The 17936-nt window shown below is 33.9% G+C and overlaps 3 protein-coding genes across 4 annotated transcripts; 1 reads left to right on the plus strand and 2 right to left on the minus strand.

Annotated features, from left to right (window-relative positions):
• The first annotated feature begins 3439 nt into the window (after positions 1-3439).
• On the plus strand, positions 3440-6042 carry LOC135844734 (uncharacterized). The gene is made up of 4 exons (XM_065363060.1): positions 3440-4906; positions 4976-5121; positions 5202-5367; positions 5457-6042. Exons 1-4 carry the CDS (start codon positions 4806-4808, stop codon positions 5836-5838), a joined length of 795 nt encoding a protein of 264 aa, XP_065219132.1. The 5' UTR covers positions 3440-4805; the 3' UTR covers positions 5839-6042.
• Positions 6043-6705: 663 nt separating this feature from the next.
• On the minus strand, positions 6706-10773 carry LOC135844732 (uncharacterized). Of its 2 annotated transcripts, XM_065363058.1 has the most exons (5): positions 8599-10773; positions 8338-8527; positions 8024-8250; positions 7641-7939; positions 6708-7559 (listed from the first exon to the last, which is right to left on the minus strand). In XM_065363058.1, the coding sequence occupies exons 1-5, from the start codon at positions 8798-8800 to the stop codon at positions 6915-6917; spliced, it is 1563 nt and encodes a 520-aa protein (XP_065219130.1). In that variant the 5' UTR covers positions 8801-10773; the 3' UTR covers positions 6708-6914. The 2 variants fall into 2 exon arrangements, with proteins under 2 accessions (XP_065219129.1, XP_065219130.1); XM_065363057.1 differs by having other exon boundaries at positions 6706-7559; positions 7641-8250.
• A 135-nt stretch (positions 10774-10908) lies between these two features.
• On the minus strand, positions 10909-17936 carry LOC135844729 (uncharacterized). Its single transcript, XM_065363053.1, has 2 exons — positions 16887-17936; positions 10909-13266 (listed from the first exon to the last, which is right to left on the minus strand). Exon 2 carries the CDS (start codon positions 13254-13256, stop codon positions 11016-11018), a length of 2241 nt encoding a protein of 746 aa, XP_065219125.1. The 5' UTR covers positions 13257-13266; positions 16887-17936; the 3' UTR covers positions 10909-11015.

Below are 17936 nucleotides of genomic sequence, written 5' to 3' on the forward strand. Positions count from 1 at the left end.
TCGATTTTTGGCGGTGGAAAAAGTCTGGAGAACATCTAAAAAACATACAATTGAGTGGAGCGCTACTCGTATATTACACTCGACCTGTTTAACGAGTTTATTCACATTTGAGCCGATTTTGAGAATGACACCTCAAAAGTGGCTTTTTCACCAGCTTTTTTCAATATTAAAAAATCCAAAAAAACAAAAGATCACCGTTTGTGAGGATATTTTTGAAATTTGCGCAAAAAATCGCAGTATTTTGTCATGAAATAACCCCACGAGGGCGAATTTCGCCATTTCCAGCCTTTCTGGGGCCTCCCTTCAATTTTTGGACATTTTTATTATGAAAAAATCTGGTCAAAAAACCACATCTCGAGGTGTCCCCTCCAGAATCGTCTCAAATGTGGATGAACTCGTTAAACAGGTCGAGTGTAATATACTACTCGATTTTTAACTGCCCAACTTCATATTCACGCCTTCTGGAGCAAATTCAAAATTCTGGAGAAACTGAAAAATCGTGCTGGAGGCTCCAGAATGACTGGAAATTATAAAATTTTGATTTGAGGGGTTAGTTACGGACATAATACAGCGATTCGCGCAAATTTCAAAAATTTCCTCACAAACTGTTATCTTTTGATTTTTTGAAGTTTTTAATTTTGAAAAAATCTGGTCAAAAAACCACTCTTGAGGTGTCACTCCCAAAATCGGCTCAAATGTTGATAAACTCGTTAAACAGGTCGAGTATATTACACAACTCGATTTTTAGCTGCCCAACTGCATATTCACACCTTCTGGAGCAAATTCAAAATTCTGGAGAAATTGGAAAATCGCGCTGGAGGCTCCAGAATGGCTGAAAATTATGAAATTTGGATTTGGGTAATCTTCTTCTATAAGTATATTAAAATTATGACCGGATTCTTTTGACTCTGAGATCTCAGGAACGGCTGAACCAATTTTGCTGGGTGATGTCTCAAAAAAAAGCTTTTGACCCGTAGATGTGCAGGTTTTAATTAAAAGTTCAAAAAGTTGCGCCGTAAAGCTCAAAAAAGCTCAATAATTGATTTTAGCCTATACGTAGTACATTCAATGTATGCACAGTAGTACGTATATTATACCTTGAAAGAGCATTAAAAGAAGTCAAATGTTTAAGAAAAAAGTTCACAAAAAAGTTGCGCATTAAGCTCAAAAAAGCTCAATAATTGATGTTAACTCTATACTCAAAGCCTTCAACGTATATAAAGAAGTACGTACTATATTATATAGGTACTTTGAAAGAGCATTACAAAAAGACAAATATTGAAGAAAAAAAGTTTCAAAATGTTCCAGGTCAAAGCTAAGTGAATGCTTGAAAGTTTTGAATTATGACCTGATTCTTTTGTCTGTGAGATCTTAGCAACTGCTGAACCAATTTTGATAAATGACATATCGAGAAAGGCTTTGAAGTGTAGATGTGCAGGTTTATGTTGAAAGTTCAAACAGTTACACTATAAGCTCAAAAAAGCTTAATAATTGATTATGCCATATTTGGTGGGTACACAAAAGTACCTACATTGTATGTACCTCAAAAAGTCTCCGTGGAAAAAAAACATATGACAAAAAAAACTTTCAAAAGTTGAAAGTTGTGGTCATGCAGTATTTGATCTTATTTGATGTGTAAAAAAAATATACAGATTGTACCTTGAAAGAGCACAGTGAAAAAACCATTCTAGACTGTAAAAAGCTTTTAAAAATTGTCGGCAAAAGTTCAGCGAAAGTTTAAAAGTTCATTATGAGTCGGTTTTTTGTCACAGCAAGATCTCTGCAACAGCTGAACCGATTTTGATAAACAGCCGCTTGATAGAAAGGTTTTGAAAAGTACATAGATATGCAGGTTTATGTTGAAAGTTCAACAATTTTCACCATGAGCTAAAAAAAGCTTGAAAACCATTTACTAAATTTTGAAATGTGAAACGAAGTTATGACAAAAAGTTGATTTTATAATAAAAAAACATTCAGGGTGCATCGTCAACATTGAGCTTTCGCTTAGTTTTTTTTCAGAAATTTTCAAAAGTTGATGGTAAAAGTTGAGTGAAACCTCAAAATTTCTTGACATGAGATATTTGACCAGATCAAGTCATATACATATATGCAAGGTTGAAAGTTTTCACCAATTTATGCAGAGGGTGCAGCAGATTGAGTCATTTGAGTCGAGACTTTGATAATCTTAGCGAACAGAAAAAAAAACTACTGACATTTTTGGTAATTTCTGATAAAAAATGAGTTTTTTAAAACTAAAAAACAAAACATTTTTGTAAATTTAAAAGAAACAAGATTGCTGATTTGGTAAAAAAAAAAAGAAACTCTCAATTTTAGCAAAAAGTAGCAAGTTTGGTAGTTATCGACAAAAAAAATTATATATGTAGTTTACATTTTTTGCAAATATTTTTGTTGCTTTTAGGTAAAACTATAGGGTAAAAAACAAGTTTTTTTTTTTGTTATTTTTGGTAAGAGTTTGCAATGTTGCCAAAAAGTTCGGTATCATTTTTTTAGACTTTTTAAGAAATGAAACCAGGACTTTTCGCCAATTGTTGGAAAGAGTGATAATACTTTTTCGCAACTTTTATTGAAAAACTGGACATTGTTTTGATTTTTGATGAGAGTGAATGAGTGTTTTTAGAATACATTTGGGAAGAAAGCGACGCTTTGGAGTAAATTTTGGACTCTTGGTGATAAAAGTTGAAATTAAGTACATATTGGAATTTTTTGCGATAAAACAATATTTTTTTCTGTTAATTTTAAAAAAAGCCTCATCAAGAATTACAATGTTAGCCAAGAGCGGAACTTTTTGAGAATAAGATATAAACAAAGAAAGACCCTTTCAAAACTTTTCAATAATTATGTATTGTAAAAAAAGTAGAACTTTTTAGTACGGTAATTATCAATTAACCGTTTCTGGCAAAACAGGTAGATTTTTGAACAATTTTTTGGAAAAAAGGTAGGCCGCAGATTTTTTACAAATTTCATTAAAAGCAAAATTTTTTATCAATTTTTACCAAAAAGCAAAATTTTGATCTGTACTTAAGGGGATATTCTCAATACATGGTAGTATATCTGTCCGCCTGCCAAACTTCAAACACATAATTCAAAGCCATTTGTGCATGGAATAGCTTCAAATTGGGTATAATACGTTTTTCAAAACATTTTGAACAATCCTGTGCATGCATTTGTCGATACGTTGAGTAGTTTTCGAAAAAATACGATTTAATGAAATGTTGGACTTTTTGAGAAAAAATCCAACGTTTCTTAAAACTGTATTTATTGAAAAACTATTCAACATATTGACAAATGCATGCACAAGATTGTTCAAAATGTCTTGAAAAACATGTATTTCAAATTTGAGCCCATTCCATGCATCAGCGGCTCTAAATTATAACATTAAACTTTGTCCCATAAGACCAATGTAAAATAAGGCATTTTGGTTATACTACTACTATGTATTGAGAATATCCCCTTAATAGGAAAAAAACAAGGCTTTTTGACGATAATTGTCAAAAAAATTATACCTTTTTGCAATTCTTTCTGAAAAAGCGAAGCTCATTTTTTTGAATTTTCCAATAACTAACAGTGAACAAATCGTGATCATTCTATATATTAGCTAATGAATTTTTAAAATGTACATTTAGGTTTTGAAGAATCGCGCAGTATGCGCGATTAACGGGTTGGCTAGTTAATATTAGTTTTGGGACTTATTTTGACCATTTTTATTGATCAAGTACGTACTTTTTTTTAACCCTTAAAGACCCAGGCTAATCCTGAGATGTTGTGTGAAAATGCTTTCAATTTCCTGAATTAGATCATCACAAGCATCACTTTAACCCACAGTTTGCTCCCCAGCCCCTTAAAGCCGTCTCGTAAAAGCCGTACCAATTTATTTAATTTTCCTTGAAAACCGAGAAAGCAAAAACCCCAATGAGGTCAATCATGGAATTGAATGATATAGTATCATTATGTGTACTGAATGAGTGAAAGCATATCCCCAAAGAACATCCCACCCCTTTTTGGGGGGCAAATTTTCAAAAAAGTTGGGATAAAAAAATTGGACCCATGCTCCATTTTTGGATAAACATATTGATGGTAGACCCTTCACAAAATGAAATCATGAAAGGTGTGAAAATGGTGGACCAGAGCGATTTTTTGAAAATTTTATTCGCTTGTCTCGATAAAAACCCGAAAAAACAGAGCATGAATACGCAAAGTACATAATATGGGAAATATTATCAAGTAGGCTTGAAATGACAGAAACAAGAATTGAAAGGAACACAGATGCTTTTAACAGCACATAAGTTCAGATAATCTACAATCCACCCATCAAATCTGTTTATCACTCCATGGATATTCTTTCTCGATATTTGTCACCAAATAGTTACATCCTACAAAGGTTAGCAGTACAATTGTTTTTCTGCAGAAATATCGAAATAGGTTTATCAACCACTTTGAAAAGCTTTACACAGTCAAATTGCAGCACTCCCTGGCATTTCATAATGTTCAAGCATTCATGAAGAAGTCACTATCCCTTCCCGATCATAGATAATGTAGTTCTACATCATGAAAATTGCACGAGCACAAGTCGTCGTTTACAATCATGAGATTGTGTCTAGCTTATGACTACAGGATTGGCGAGTCCGCTACCAAAGTACGCGCTCTACAGGTCGTGGTTGCAGACTGTTGGTTATGGGATATGATAAAATAAACATTATGATAACAATGGGTTAATGAATTAGAAATCACTTCAATTATTAATATTTGCGGTTGTGTTGTATTTAATTTTACCTTTAACGCTGAAAATGGACGATCACATTGGTTGTGCAACATTATCTGAAGAGAAAGCTGCAAAGAAGCGCAGTAAATCGAATGTACAATGTTCTGTTTTTGGTTGTCAAGGCCGGTAAGTTGTGATAGAAACCAAATTTTAACATTGTTAATTACGTAGTAAGTTGTTAGCTTTTTCATTTAGGTCCAATGTTGGCTTATATAAATTACCCGATGCTGTGAAAGACCCTATTCGTAGAAATAAATGGATTATTGCTTTGAGAATGGGAAAAGTTAAGAAGTACGTGAACGTTTGTGGTAAACACTTCGTAGAGGAAGATTTCAAGCCACGTAAGTTTATCATTGATTAAAACGTAATTTTGATGAATAGATAATAGCAGTGCATTGAATACTTTACACGTATGTTTCAGAATCAGACAGAGCCAAAGGCAAAATCAAGCGTTTGAAAGAAACTGCGATACCTTCTCGAAACTTACCTAAATCAGCTGTGCAGAAAAGTCCATCGAATGCTAAGAAAGCTTCAATTAAGAATCGGAGTGTTCTAGCTAGTAAACGATCGTTATTACTTGAGAGCTTGTTAGTTTATACTTGATCATTTTTTCACTGTCGTGATTTCAGATATTTAAACTTGTGATTTGCACTTTAATAAACTTTTTCTGCAACAGGTTTCATAAACATGTCCCCGAAGCACTCAGTAATGATTCTACAACGTCAATTTCACCGAATAATATTGCATCTCAAGAAGATGATTCTGCTGCAGCCGCCAATAGTGATGCTGATAAATCAGACGAAAATTTGGAAAATACAGGCCGCTTGTTGAAGGATGCGTCTCTGCAAGTGAATACTCTCATAGGCAACTATGGAGTGAAATTTATTGATATCGTAAGTAATGATGAAGCAATACTGACTTGCACCGGAATACCATCGTTTGAAAAATTTGAACAAATTTGTGCTGCTGTTGAACTGTTTTGTCATGATTTAAACTTGACTTATGGCCAGCGAAGTTACAAATTGTGTATTCGTGAACGAGTATTACTTACGCTATAATGAAGCTGAAAACAAATATTCGTATGTCTGTTCTGAGAGTTTTTTTCAATATCACTAAATCGTATGCAATGGAAGTTTTTATGGCCACTATCACCATATTGTATGAAATTTTGAAGGATTATATTTCTTGGCCAGACAGAAACAATATCAGAGAAAATTTACCTCTAGTTTTTCGTCAACATTTCCCAAATACTAGAGTGATATTAGATTGTACTGAAGTTAAAATTCAAAAATTTCAGTGTTTGATTTGCCGAACTAGGACATACTCCCACTATAAATCTGCCCATACTATTAAGATATTGATTGGAATTGCCCCTAGCGGGCTCATAACATACGTCAGTCCAGTTTTTGGTGGGCGAACTTCGGATAAATTTATATTTAATTATGATAATGTAATTAGCAAATGTGAGGTGGGAGACGCAATAATGGTGGATAAGGGTTTTTTGATCAATGACGAATGTGTACTGGCTGGAATTGAATTAATACAACCACCCTTCGTTGGAAAACAAGGAAAATTGAGTGCAGAAGATTGTATCAAAAACAATTTGATTGCAAAAGCTCGGGTACATGTTGAGCGAATTATGCAGAGAATAAAAATTTTCGATTTTTTGAGACATGATATGCACCTATCTTATTTGGAGTGTATTGATAAAATAGTTACTGTGATATGTGCGTTGGTAAATCTCTCGAATCCGATTCTTAGTGATATTCGTTTCTGATATCTTGATAAAATTGAACTTTTTATAAAATATTTATACCTGGTGTACTCCATTACTAACAGTAAGATAATATTACATGTGAATATATTTATTTATATAATTTCTGTTAGTATGGTGTGCTTCAGAAATAATAATTATTTCTTCTGAAATCATGTTTTATTATTCAGTAAAATTCACTCAACAGATTACAGAAATTATCAAAAAAAAAAAAAATGATCAACATGAGACTTGAATGTATACTTAAAGTTAAGTAAAATGGACTATAGGTAAAATCACAAATTATTCAACATCAAGTAAAATAAACTATAACATTTTTAATTATTACAAATATGACCAAAAAAAAAACAAATAAAAAAATCACGAAGTTTCTTGATCATTTGGTGACATGAGTACTCTGTGAATTTCTGGCAAAATGAAACGGAAATACTTTCTCTTTAAAGTTGAAAGCACATTTGTAAAATACTCAGCATCAAATGGCACATCAATGTGGATTATGCAATTACTTTTCTTACAATATACAATGAAAAGAGCCTTTTTTATGCCAAACAGCCCAAGGCCCAGCTGTATTTGGGTGAAATAGCCATAGGTATGATTTCGTTTTAAAGTAATATGACCATCCGTTGAAACATTTAAATACGGCAGCTCTGAAATGAGTTCACTTGGTGGAAGTAGACGGCCTTTTTTGGGGCATTTAACTTCAATCAGTATGTATTCTCCATCTCCGCTTCTTAAAATTGCATCAGGGCTGAATGCAAGGTATGGGCACTTTGGATTGATGAGCAGACCAACTTCATTCATAAGAGTAAAATTTTCCATTTCAGATAAACTAAAATTTTTTAAAAAAATCTCAATGGCAGTGTACTCATTCTGAATACCAAAAATCATATCCTTAGTAGGCTCAACAGTTTTGAAGAAAATAGTTTCTATTTTCTTTCTCCAGTCCTCTGGTTGGGTTTTCCTGTAGGTGAATATGGGATGCGCCACACTTCCAGTGATCCTGACCTATAATGAAATGGAATAATCGTAAATTGGAATTGAAAATAAAAATATGAATTATGAATGTACTTCAAAATTTAAACTTGCTTTTCGTTCATCCTGCCAAAGTGGGTCATTTCTTTGAAAGCAACTATCATTTTGAATTTCAATGGCTTCTTCCAACTTTACATTCACACAGCAGTTATAAAAATTTTCCAATTCGTTCTGTTCATCATTTTCGAAATGTATAGTATCCGTTCCATACAAATCAGTTAAATCTGTACCATTCCCTTCTAATAGAATCTTCAAATCATTTACTAGGAGTCGGACAGAATAACGTAAAGAAGAAACATCTGCCACTGTACCTCTTCCCCGTTTTTGTTTAACATGAGCAGACTGTGAAAATGCTGTAAAAAGTGAAATAATTACATAAAAAATGAAAATGTAGGTAGCACTACGCAATGAAGAAATGTATCCGCAATTCCACATACCTGCATTCAACAGCTGATGGCATTTCAACTTCGTTTTTGCTAAAGCTCCACCTGTTGGAATTTCTCCAACCCTAATCTTACTCTTTTTAATTGTTGCTGTATTTTTGCCAATATGACAATATTCTTTAACAGGTATTGGTTGGTAAAGTTCTTTTATAGTTTCCTGATTCCAGCTGCACCTCACATCTGTACAACTCACTGTTGTCAGTGATTCAATGTTATCAAGTCTGTAATGAAAATATGCTTCATAATACATAGGTGTAAAAAATTTCAATTATGAACTTCAGAACTTGAATATGTGTAGGTACTCATACCTGTCTAAGTACATCAGTAATGCGCAAACATGCTTGCATTTTCCTGAGGAGCCTCCAGTACATGAACATGTACCTTGAATTTCTGTTGTTATTTGATTAAATTTCACCATAATTTGATGAGGGGGTGAAAAAACCCCAGAGGACTGGATGCATGTTGCCTTGAACGTCATTACATTTGCATCATTACCATCTACAGATGAAAAGATTTAATGAAATTAAATCATAGCTATGAAAATAATTTATAAAAATTACTATACTTACCTCCGATTCTATAAACATTCTTTAGGTATTTACCAGTGTTCAGTATAGCTTTTCCTTCACTGAAAGGCCGTATTGCCCCTTCAAAGTAAGTTGTGATGTATGGCATACATATGCCCACCTCAATAATCTCAATATCACAATCACCCATTTTCAGCAAAACCAAAATGGTATTATAATTCAATAATTTATTTCCTAAATCCATACACCACCATAATTAACAATGGTGTGTGATAACCTCCTATCCCATAATCAACACGCGACAGTAGCGATCCTGGTGATAGCGGACTCGCCAATTCAGGGGATTTGAGATTCAGTAAAAAGCTTTCAACTGTTGTTCAACCACAACTCTGAACTTTTGAATGTTTTGAGAAATTCCTGCTGAAGTTGATATTCTTTCTCGATATTTGTCAACAAATAGTTACATCCCGCAAAAGGTTAGTGGTACAATTGTTTTTCTGCAGAAGTATCGAAATAGGCTTATCTACCACTTTGAAAAGCTTTACACTGTCAAATTGCAGCTGTCTCTGGCATTTCATAATGTTGAAGCATTCATGAAGAAGTCACTATCCCTCCCCGATCATTGATAGTGAAGTTGTACATCTTGAAAATTGCTTGAGCAGAATTCGTTGTTTCCAATCATAATATTTCATGATGTTGAACTACACTATCAATGATCGAGGAGGGATAGTGACTTCTTCATGAATGCTTCAACATTATGAAATGCCAGGGAGTGCTGCAATTTGACAGTGTAAAGCTTTTCAAAGTGGTTGATAAACCTATTTCGATATTTCTGCAGAAAAACAATCGTACTGCTAACCTTTGTAGGATGTAACTATTTGGTGACAAATATCGAGAAAGAATATCCATGGAGTGATAAACAGATTTGATGGGTGGATTGTAGATTATCTGAACTTATGTGCTGTTAAAAGCATCTGTGTTCCTTTCAATTCTTGTTTCTGTCATTTCAAGCCTACTTGATAATATTTCCCATATTATGTACTTTGCGTATTCATGCTCTGTTTTTTCAGGTTTTTATCGAGACAAGCGAATAAAATTTTCAAAAAATCGCTCTGGTCCACCATTTTCACACCTTTCATGATTTCATTTTGTGAAGGGTCTACCATCAATATGTTTATCCAAAAATGGAGCATGGGTCCAATTTTTTTATCCCAACTTTTTTGAAAATTTGCCCCCCAAAAAGGGGTGGGATGTTCTTTGGGGATATGCTTTCACTCATTCAGTACACATAATGATACTATATCATTCAATTCCATGATTGACCTCATTGGGGTTTTTGCTTTCTCGGTTTTCAAGGAAAATTAAATAAATTGGTACGGCTTTTACGAGACGGCTTTAAGGGGCTGGGGAGCAAACTGTGGGTTAAAGTGATGCTTGTGATGATCTAATTCAGGAAATTGAAAGCATTTTCACACAACATCTCAGGATTAGACTGGGTCTTTAAGGGTTAAAAAAGCATGAATCGCCAAAAACAGTCAATTTTGAATTTTCAAAAATTCGCCAAAAATCGAAAAATGAACTGGGGCAGCTGAAAATTTGGTTTTGAGGGTTTTAGACTATGCTCTATCCGAAAATCACGGTCCCGTTCAAATCGAAGCGTGACACCTGAAGTGGTTCCCTTGTGAGCTAGCAAGGGGTAAGTAAATGGTTTCTTCTTGATACCTATTAAAAATTCTCGTATAAAGATATTTTTAATTTTTCACTGGTTAGGGAATCATTCTCATCTTTCCACCATATCTCATTTGTGCTTGAATACAGTCTAACAAGAGGAAATATTGTAAAATCAATACCAGTAGGTATACTCAAAATATTGGAAATTATTAATAATTTACTTACTTAGTAAAAATTGATTGAAAAGCGCAAAAAAAATGCTAAAATTGGTTTTGATGGAACATTAAAAAGTCTGGACAAAATTATCCCAAAAAATGTTTCAAGTGGCGGGAAAAAATTGCCGAAAATGCGAAAACTTGATCAAATCAACTACAAATTTGTTGAAATAGAATAAAATGATACAAACAACTGTAAGATTGTCATAAAAATTACAAGTAAAATCTGAGAAAACGTTGCATAACATATCATTAAGTATTTATAACGCTCAGTAAACGAACACAAAAACAGTTGAAAGACATCTGAAAATTTAAGCAAAACCTCATGGAATCGTCTTACGTGTTTTTTTTTTTTTCAAAATGATGAAACTCATTGTCAGCTCAGTAAAGTCAAGCAACATTTTGCAAAACTTGCGTATGAAATGATAGGTACATTTATGAAAAACAGTTGGAAATGGTCAGAAAGTGAAATTGAATATTTTTATTACGAATTACAAATATGTACATAGATGTCTTCAGTAGATATAGGTATTTATACTTAAGCCAAAGACCTATGTATATATTAGCTTACGTTTAGAGATGAACATATATTACAGACAAAATAGCAAAAAAAAGAAAAAAGAAAAAAGATATCACGATGCCATAGGTACTTCTTTTAACATGGAGATCAATACGGTGGCCAATCCACCGCAAAAATTCTCTACAAGGCTGCTGGTCCTTGTCGTATTCCTTTATCATTTCTACTGCTCGTATTTTTGCAGTCTCAGGATCATTCCTTATACTATGTCTAAAAGATTGTATTGTTTCACCCTCTACAACAGAGAAATACCACTCTAGAAATCTCTGCAAGTTACTAAAATTCGCCATTCTGCGCATAATTTTACTAACATCAAGAACCTTACCAATAATATCGTTAATTGGTATACAACGTTTAACCTGTAGAAACATTTCTTCTTCATTTTCAAAGCACCACGAAAACACACGGGTGAAATCTTCATAATTTGACACCATCCAAACCCATCGTTCAACACTTGTTGTTTGGAGTATTTTAGCGAATCGGTGTTTCAACTCTTGCAGATGTTCATGTACAAACTCCTGCTCAATTAGTTTGCTAAGTTCATCCAAACTACCGTAGCGTTCATACGGATCACTGGTGGCAGAAATGAATGACGAAAAGTACGATTCTTTCATTTTCAACACTGTTAATACATTTTCTTGCAGGATTTTGTTGATGAATTTACTCAATCTTAGATAATCAGAGGTATCGCGAGTTGACTGTACTCTTTTATGGGCTATAGCCAATGACTCGATGAATTTTTGCAGTAGATCTTTTGAAGGAATATTCAAGTTTTCAAAGGAACGCAACAATCTTTCATTCAATTCATCCTGATCTTCTACAGTGTATAAAATTATGCAAAAATAAGGACGAATTTTGAAGTTACTCGGTTCAGTTTCGAATTGCACCTCATCTTGAGATGAATTTGGCAAGCATAACTCAAATATTTCATGTACCACGTGAAAATCAAAATGAAAAATAAATGAGAGGTCACCTCGGAGAATAAGATTTTTTCTGAAATCCGCACTTGTAAAAGATAAAAATTTCAGTAAAAATTTGAAACAACTGGGTGCTAGTTTTATCCAGAGACGTGCTTCATCTGATGCAAAATATACTCGTACAAATAATCTAATAGGATTTACTGAGAGTAGACGGACGACAGCTTCTTCTAATCGTGCCTGCCTCGCTGCATGATTCTTCTGGTGATCGTTGGCCGTATTCCAAATTTCCAATAAAACTCTCATTTTGCGTTCTTGTTTACGGATAAGCTTGTAGCGAAATTGGCCAAGTAGACTGTGCAACAACGCGACAAAATGCTCATTAGATATGCTATTTTTACACCGTTTCCAAGCCATAATTGCCCACTCAGGTATTTCTAAATTGTTGAGAAAAAGTAATATCATATTAACTGGTCGACGGAATAGTAAATTTGTTAATTGATCGTGAGACATCTTGAGAAACAGGCTATCACGCCAGGGAGAAGTTGAGACTGTAAGTAATTTGTCACTTATTAAGGATACTTGATCTTCAGCACTCAAACGATTCCATAAATACTCAAACGCTTCCGCTTCCATGCGGTAATTATTTGAAGAAAGTAAGAATAATGGTGTAACTCTATGTAATTCGTTCTTCAGGTAACAGATCCAGTAAAACAATAACGGATCGCGGTCTATACATACTTTTGAAACAAACGTTTTCATAGGACGGCGATTTAGATCGAAGCTTTCGATCTCATTTTCCAGGCAGAATCTGCACACGATGGCAAACTTCTGCACCTCAGTCAACACGCCCGAACGTAGCATTTTGATGGCAGTGCTTTTATAATTGATTCGACCATCCGGACACCATACAAAATACTCCCAATCAACTTGAGCGGTTCGGTCGATTCCATACTCGTATAATAAGTCATTTGAAAGTATACGCTCTGTGAAGTATTCAGTGCAATAAAATGTTTCTTTGCGAACTCTCTTTAGATATTTTATCAAGTTTTCTTTCATAAATCGAGGCATCGTCAAAGTTTCTATCAGTTTATGGCAATCCATTAGTTCTATTTTATCAGTAGACGAATGATCATAATCATATACCAGTAGTTCGTATTGTCGTCGGCGGTTTGGAGTTGAACTGTATTTATACCACACTGCAATAGCTATTTTGCTGTATGCCATCTGTTGTAAGCTTGGAAATTTGGCATGGAGCACAAACTCATCCGAGGGTGTTTCATTTTGAACTTGCGAATCGTACATTCCTCTGGAGTCCATTGGGGGTGATCTGAAATTAGGATTGGTGGGTTAGTTGCATAATTAGCAATAATACAGGCAAGAAATCTAGAATGAAACTGTTGTATTACTTGCAAGATTCAGTGATTCACTATAATGTTTTGAGTTACAAAGAGGTTGAATGTTTGTTTATTGATAACCAAACAATAATTTTTCACTGAGAGGTAGGTAAGGTACACACTTCACTTAGGTACATATTTTTTTTTTTTAAATAAATGCTCAAGATTAGATAGGTAGATGAGTTGAAAAAAAGTGTTGATTGGTGAAGTTGACGCAGTTTACCCCTATTTTTACGTATTCGTTGTAAGAGTCGAAAAAACCTTTTTACTCGATGAAATAAACTCATCAAAAAATAAATAAAAATTCAAAAAAATGTCATTTTTAATTCCGAACATCAAAAACAGTTTAAATTTATTCAGTAGTCTTTATTTGATCTCTTTCTGACGTATTTCATGAAAACGTTTATAAAAAATACATTCATCGCAAAAAAAATCATTTAATTTTTGAATTTTGATTTTTTTGTGATTAGTTCGTTTCATCGAGTGAAAGGGGTTTTTTCAACGGATACGTAAAAATAGGGGTCAAATGGGTCAACTTCACCACTCGAAACTTTTTTTCATGTTTTAAATCAGAAAATCACATTTTTTCGCAAACTTTAAATTTTTTAAATTCGACTTTACGACATAATGCCATCTCAACTTTTTAATACGTCGTTCAGCATGAAAAGTTATCCATAACATAATGAATGAATTTTTGAGAGTTGGAACGATATGAAAACTACGTTTTGAAACATTTCAAGCTAATTTTTCGTACGAAAAAAATTGGCAACACTGATTTTTATGATATCACTAAAATGCCTTACAAAACCCCAAACTATTGAAAAAAAAATCATTTTAGTAGGTATCGCGGTTATCGAGTAATCTACTGCTGAAATGGATGATATTTCAAGTTCACTGAAAACTTTGATACCCCCTAGCAGCATTTAAAAAAGGGCTAGAGGGCTGCGATTTACACCATTATTAATACTGGGACATTCCACGTCAATTAGACCAAGAATTGGTAGGGGGTTCGGCGATTTTTTTGAAATTTTTCCTGTGGAAAGACCTTCCGAAGGGATGACCAATGGCGCAAATCGCAGCCCTCTAACTCATTTTTTAGGCAGCGGGGGGGGGGGGGGGGTGTTAAAGTTTTCAGTGATCCTAAAATATCTTCCATTTCAGCAGTGAAATACTCAATAACCGCGATACTTACCAGAATGGAACTTTTTCTAATAGTTAGGGGTTTTGAAAGGCTAATTGGTGATATCATAAAAATCAGTGTTGCCACTTTTTTTCGTACAAAAAATTAGCTCAAAAAGTTTCGAAACGTAGTTTTTATATCGATCCGACTCTCAAAAATTCTGAAAAAAATATATTGGGCACAATTTTTCATGCTGAACAACATCTTAAACAATTGGGATGGTAACATGTTGCAAGATCGATTTAAAAAAATTCAAAGATTGCGAAAAAAATGCGTTTTTTTGATTTTAGACATGAAAAAAAGTTTTCATTAGCGAAGTTGACCCATTTGACCCCTATTTTTACGTATCTGTCGAAAGAGTTGATAAACCCTTTTACTCGATGAAATGAATTCCTCACGAATGACAAAAAAATCAAAATTCTAAAAGATTCAAAAAATGAACGAATTTTTATTTTTTTGTTGTGAGTGTAATTTAATCAACTTTTTCATGAAATACGTCAGAAAGAGGTCAAAATAAGACAACTGAATAAATTTAAACTTTTTTTGATGATTGAAATTTGAAAATTGAATTTTTTCGAATTTCGATTTTTTGTGAGGAGTTCATTTCATCGAGTGAAAGGGTTTTTTCAACTTTTTCGACAGATACGTAAACATAGGGGTCAAATGGGTCAGCATGTAATGTTTTAAACCGTACAAAGTTAGATCGAATAAGAGCAGACAAAAATTCATTACCTGTTAAAAATTCAAGTGCTTAGTGCTTTTTCGATTTTTGGTAAATTTTCAAAAATCAAATTTTGGCTAAAAATGTGAGAAAAAATCAAAATTTTACCAAATTGACCACGAAAGCTGAAATTTGGGATATACCCTATTTTTGACCTGTCAAATCAATTGGAAACTGTTTCAAACCGTTTTGACCAGTTCTGGAGCCTCCAGTAGATTTTTTAAACTCGAAATTCTCACAAAATTTCTTCAAATGAAGTTGGAAAATCGAAATTTATTCTGCAAACTAATTTCAATACGCTATGAAGTCGACTGCAGGTGAATTTCAAGTCGTTTTGGAGCCACCAGCAATTTTTTGAAAATTACTGGAGCCTCCAGTAGATTTTTGAAACTTGAAATTTCCCCAAAATGTCATCAAATGGGGTTAGCAATCCGAAATTTACCCTACTAACTAATTTCAATATAATATGAAGTCGACTGCATGGTGCTTTCAAGTGGTTTTGAAACTTCCAGCTACTTTTTGTAAATTTCAATTCTCCTAAAAACGCCATGAAACAAACCTTTCAAAAAGTCATTGGAGGCTCAAAAAATTACTTGAACCCACCTTAAGTCGTCTTCAGAGGGTGTTAAAATTGGAGTGCATAGTTAATTTCAGCTTTCCATATTCATTTTTCAAGTTTCAAAAATTTACTGGAGGCTCCAGTAATTTTCGAAAAATTGCTGGAGGCTCCAAAACAACTTGAAATTTACCTGTAGTCGACTTTGCTGCGAATTGAAATCAGTTTTCAGAATTAATTTCGGTTTTGCAACTCCATTTAATGAAATTTTGTGAGAATTTCGAGTTTCAAAAATCTGCTGGAGGCTCCAGGACTGGTCAAAACGGTTTGAAACAGTTACCAATCGATTTGACAGGTCGAAAATAGGGTGTATCCCTAGCTTTCTTGGTCGATTTGGTAAAATTTTGATTTTTTCCCCTCATTTTTGGCCTAAATTCACCAAAAATCGAAATATGCACTTCATCATTTGAAATTTTGGCGATGAATTTTGTCATGCTTTTTCGATCCAGCTTTGTCCAGTTCAAAATATTTTATGCGATTCTAATTCGGTTGGTTAGTTTTAGACAAGATATAAGTACAGCAATTCGTGCCAATTTCAAATTTTTTTTTGTTATTTTGAATTTTTTCCATTACAAATATTATGCTTGTCAAAAAAATGGACGACCTGTCCACCTGGAAATCAAGCCAAAAAGACAAATGAATTTGTTAAATAGGTCGAGAATAAGCCACTTTTCGAGAATCCACTGGGTTAATTTTAGCGTTGGTGAATGAGTCCCCCCCCCCCATAATGTCCTTCTATGGTCACTTCACGACCCAAAAAAAAATATATTTTCATAAACAGAAATCAGCCAAAAAAATTCTCATCTCAACAACTTCAGAGTTCCACTACATAGAACGAAAAAGTTGAATTTTGTTTCGATTCTTTTCACCACGAATCTGTACCTCGAGGCCGAATCCATTATACCAATCATCGACCTTGTAATACTACTTTTATCTTTTACACATTTTCAGTTCATCTTGCAAATATTAATACTCAAATCTGTGTACTTATAAAACGTGCGTAAAATAACCAATATAAATAGAGAGTAATACTTACTTTCAGTAGTCCATTAAATATTATTTCGGTAAGCCTCAATTACTCGTAATTCATTTCAATTACAATTTTTTGATCATTTATCAATAAAAATAACAACACCGAAACTGATTACATGCAGAAAGAAGTGGTGTTAATCAATATTTTCCACCAGCAAAACACCTATTTTCTAAAATGATAACGTTATATTTTCATAACATTGTGAAACTGAACGAATAACAAACGATTCCTAGCTAATCTACAAATATGCTGTTTTGCTGTTCAAACTCAATATAAAACTCGCGCCGATTTATCCCAGTCCCAGTTGTAGACTGTATAATGTCCCAGCCAACCAGTCTTCTTTCTCTCTCTATTCTATGTACACTCGCGTTTTCTCTCTTTCTATCCTACAATGCATCGTTCCTAAACCGCTTTCTGTCTTTCCCTCGACTCCCTTCACCACCGAATACCTCACGATTCCAACCCCATTCATCCCTGTACCGTCCGCGACTCGCGCATGTTCTCTTGCCTCTATTCTTTAGTTTGTGGTTAGCAGTATACTATTATACAGGGTGTCCAGAAAGTGCTTACAAGCTTCAGATTTGGATACAACTGATCTTGAAAATTGAACTAAGTGAAGGGGCAAAATACGTTTTCAAAACCTAGGAGCCAAAATCCAATTTTGACCACGAGAGTCGGTGGTAGGTACCTAGGCACTTTGGAAAAATGAATAAAATGACCTACCGTGACTTTTTGTCTAACTTGCAAATTAAAGGGGCTACCTACAATACAAATGATTTTTCATTCCGAAAAAAATAAATGCGGAAATGAATTTATACTATGTCGAAAAATGAACAATTTCTGTTATAATTATTTTTTTCCCTCACTCTAAATAGTCGGGGAGCCCACTTAAGGATAAATTGCACCCCCCTGGTCGATCCACCGGGGGAACTTTTTTCTTAAAGGTTGAGTCCTAAGGAACATTACTAGCCCTTGTACTAAAAAAAAATGGCGGCCATTTTGATTGACAGGTCAGCCGAAGTCGCAGATTTTGCGTTCCAACATAGGACTTGC

Source organism: Planococcus citri, chromosome 4 (genome assembly GCF_950023065.1).
Source record: "Planococcus citri chromosome 4, ihPlaCitr1.1, whole genome shotgun sequence".
In the NCBI taxonomy this organism is placed as follows: domain Eukaryota; kingdom Metazoa; phylum Arthropoda; class Insecta; order Hemiptera; family Pseudococcidae; genus Planococcus; species Planococcus citri.